The sequence below is a fragment of the Eimeria tenella genome, genomic scaffold (genome assembly GCF_000499545.2).
Source record: "Eimeria tenella Houghton genomic scaffold, Eth_scaff1273, whole genome shotgun sequence".
Classification (NCBI taxonomy): Eukaryota; Apicomplexa; class Conoidasida; order Eucoccidiorida; family Eimeriidae; genus Eimeria; species Eimeria tenella.
This window is the reverse complement of record NW_013543739.1, coordinates 609-3,523: the sequence shown is the minus strand read 5'-3', so window position 1 is coordinate 3,523 and position 2,915 is coordinate 609. Positions and strand designations below refer to the sequence as shown.

At 61.6% G+C, this 2,915-nt stretch overlaps 1 protein-coding gene across 1 annotated transcript; it reads left to right on the top strand.

The window, feature by feature from the left end:
• Positions 1-758: 758 nt before the first annotated feature.
• Positions 759-2,024, top strand: ETH_00021585 (uncharacterized protein; the record flags this gene model as incomplete). The annotated part of the gene is made up of 1 exon (XM_013378990.1): positions 759-2,024. The coding sequence occupies one exon, from the start codon at positions 759-761 to the stop codon at positions 2,022-2,024; it is 1,266 nt and encodes a 421-aa protein (XP_013234444.1).
• Between the last annotated feature and the right edge of the window lie 891 nt (positions 2,025-2,915).

Here is a 2,915-nt window from a genome sequence, read left to right as displayed (position 1 = left end):
GCAGCAGCAGCAGCAGCAGGTTTCGACGCCCGGCCGCGGAGTCGCGCAGCGAAACGTGCAACGCAGCGCACCAAGTGAGAAACGGAGAAACGCAAACGCAGCACCAGCAGCAGCAGCAGCCGATCCCCACCCCAGCACCAGCACCAGCAGCAGCAGCAGCACCGGCACCACAGACAGCGAGACCACCAGCAGCAGCAGCAGCAGAAACCAAACGCCGTACCTTTCCACACGAAATTTCCCCTCTTTTCAATTGCAATTTGCTGTCCCGAACCTCACTTCCTGCTGCTGCCCCGCCAGCAGCTGCTCCTCCCGCGGGAGGTGGCCCCGCAGCAGCAGCGGCCGCAAGCCGCCGCTGCTGCAGCCGCTGCTGCTCCCGCTGCTGCTGCTGCTCCAGCAGCAGCAGCGCACAGCTCGCAACCGCGATCGATCCTAGTGTAAACTTAACCTGCAAGTGCTTTCTTTACTTCTTCTCTCCTAAACAACTCTCTTGCCTCATTTTGCAACTTTTGCTGCTGCTTCCCCGCTGCTGCTGCTGCTGCTGCTGCCCAGCTGCTGCTGCCGCTGCTGCTGCTCCAGTCTGGAGACGCGGATCGTCGATTCCGACCTGCCCCCAGCTGCAGCAACAGCAGCAGCTGCTGCTCCCCAACCCGCAGCTCCTCTCAAACAGCTTCCTGCTGCAGCTGCTGCTGCCCCTCGGCGCCCTTCCCGCCGCTGCTGCTGCTGCTGCCGCCGCTCACCTGCCTTGACTTGAGGCGACAATGCGCCACTTGCTGCTGGTGTGTGTTGCTGCTGCTCTCGGCTGCGGAGGCCCCTCTGCTGCTGCTGCTGCTGCTGCACCTGGCGCCCAACGCGACAGGCACAGGCCCCAGCAGCAGCAGCAGCAGCAGCAGCAGCAGCAGAACTTCGACGGAGACGACGGCTTCGACCTGTCCCTCGAAGACTTCATTGCTGGAGGCGGGCTGGAAGAGGAGGAGGAGCAGCAGCAGCAAACCACCAGCAGCAACCCAGACAGCAGCAGCAGCAGCAGCAGCGGCTGGGGCGTCAGCAAACTGCTCGATGCAGCAGAAGCAGCAGGAAAGGCCTTCGCCGAGTCGCTGCTCTCCGTGGGGACGCTGCAGCAGCTGCTGCAGCAGCAGGAAGAGCCGCAGCAGCAGCAAGATGAAGAAGACCTGGAATATGATGAAGAAGACTTGTTTGCTGCTGCGGAGCCTGCCGGGAGCTTGAGCCGGGTGTCTGCTGCAGCACGAGGGGGCGTTGCTGCTGCTGCCGCTGCTGTTGCCGCAGCAGAGCAGCAGACACAGTCGCTTGCAGCTTCCGTTGCTGCAGCAGGCGCGCAGGCGCAGCAGCAGCTGCAGCATTTCTACGGATCCGTGCTGCAGCAGGCGCAGGGCTTTGCTGCTGCAGCAGCAGAAACAACTGCAGCAAAAGACCTGCAGCACGTGCTGCTGCTGCTGTCCCAAGGGAAGACCTTGTCTCTCTCTGATCCTGCAGTCCGGCGCTGCGCTGAGGGACTCTCCTTCGTGTTTGCTGCTGCTGCTGCTGCTGCAGCAACAGCAGCAGCAGACAAGCAAGCAGGCGGAAGCATCATAGCTGCCATACTCAAGGCGCTCGCGGAGGGCAGCAGCAGCAGCAGCAGAGGCAGCAGCAGCAGAGGCAGCAGCAGCAGGGGCACCAGCAGCAGCGACAGCAAGAGGAGACACCGACGCCTGAGAACCAAACACAGGCTGGAGCAGCAGCAGCAGCTGCTGCAGCAGCAGCAGCAGCAACAGCGCAGGCGCCGCAGGCAGGCAGACCGGCAGCAAGGAGACACCGAAAGTATTACTGCAGCAGTTCTCAGCGCCTTGCTGGCAGCAACAAACTCCAGCAAACAGGAGCCCCACGTCGAGCAGCAGCAGCAGCAGCAGCAGCCCCAGCAGCAGCAACAGCAGCAGCAGCTCCAGCAGCTGGAGCAGCAACAGCAGCAGCTGGAACAGCTCAAGCAGCAACTCGCGCAGCTGCAGCAGCAGATCGCTGGTCAAAAGTAGGCGCTTGTATGCCGCCGCATGTCCTGCTGCAGCCCCAGCAGCAGCAGCAACAGCAGCAGCAGCAGCAACGGCAGCAGGTACTTGATTGTATTGTATATACACCTAGAGTCAAGGCAGCACTTTGCTGCTCATTCTTTGGCCCCTCATAATCCACATTTTGGCCGCGGGACCAGCAGCTAGCTAGCTAGCTAGCTAGCTAGCAAGCTAGCTAGCTACACAGCTAGCCAGCTAGCTAGCAAGCTAGCTAGCTGGCTAGCCGCAGGGCTAGCCTCCAGCTAGCTAGCTAGCTGGCTAGCGGTGCAGCCATCCGGCTGGCTAGCTGGCTAGCCGTGCAGCTAGCTAGCTAGCTGGCTAGCCGTGCTAGCTAGCTAGCTGGCTAGCTGGAAGACTGAATAGATGGCTGGTGGTCGGGCGAGACAGCTGCTACTTGTGGCTAGCTGGCTAGCTAGGCAGCTAGCTGCCGAGGTCGCTAGCTAGCTAGCTGGCTGGCTAGCTAGCTGGCTAGCTAGCTGGGAATTTGCTAAGTGGCTCGACACACGTGGCTAGCTAGCTAGCTGGCTAGCTAGCTAGCTAGCTAGCCAGCGGGATGCCCCGCCCCGCAGTACTGGGCGGCTTCGTTTGAAGGCAGCAGCAGCAGTTTCTGCTGCTGCTGCTGCTGCTGCTGCTACCAAACTTGTAACGAATGAAGTCCCGTACATACGTGGGGTTGCTGCTGCTGCTGCGGCAGCAGCAGCAGCAACTGCGGCAGCTGATAGCAGCTAGCCAGAACACACACGTACTTCTACGTAGCGGAAGTAGCAGCACCTGCTGCTGCTGCTGCCGCACCAGCTGCTGCGGCAGCTCCTACTGGTGCAGCTGCTGCTAGTGCAGCAGCTGCTGCTGCTGCTACAG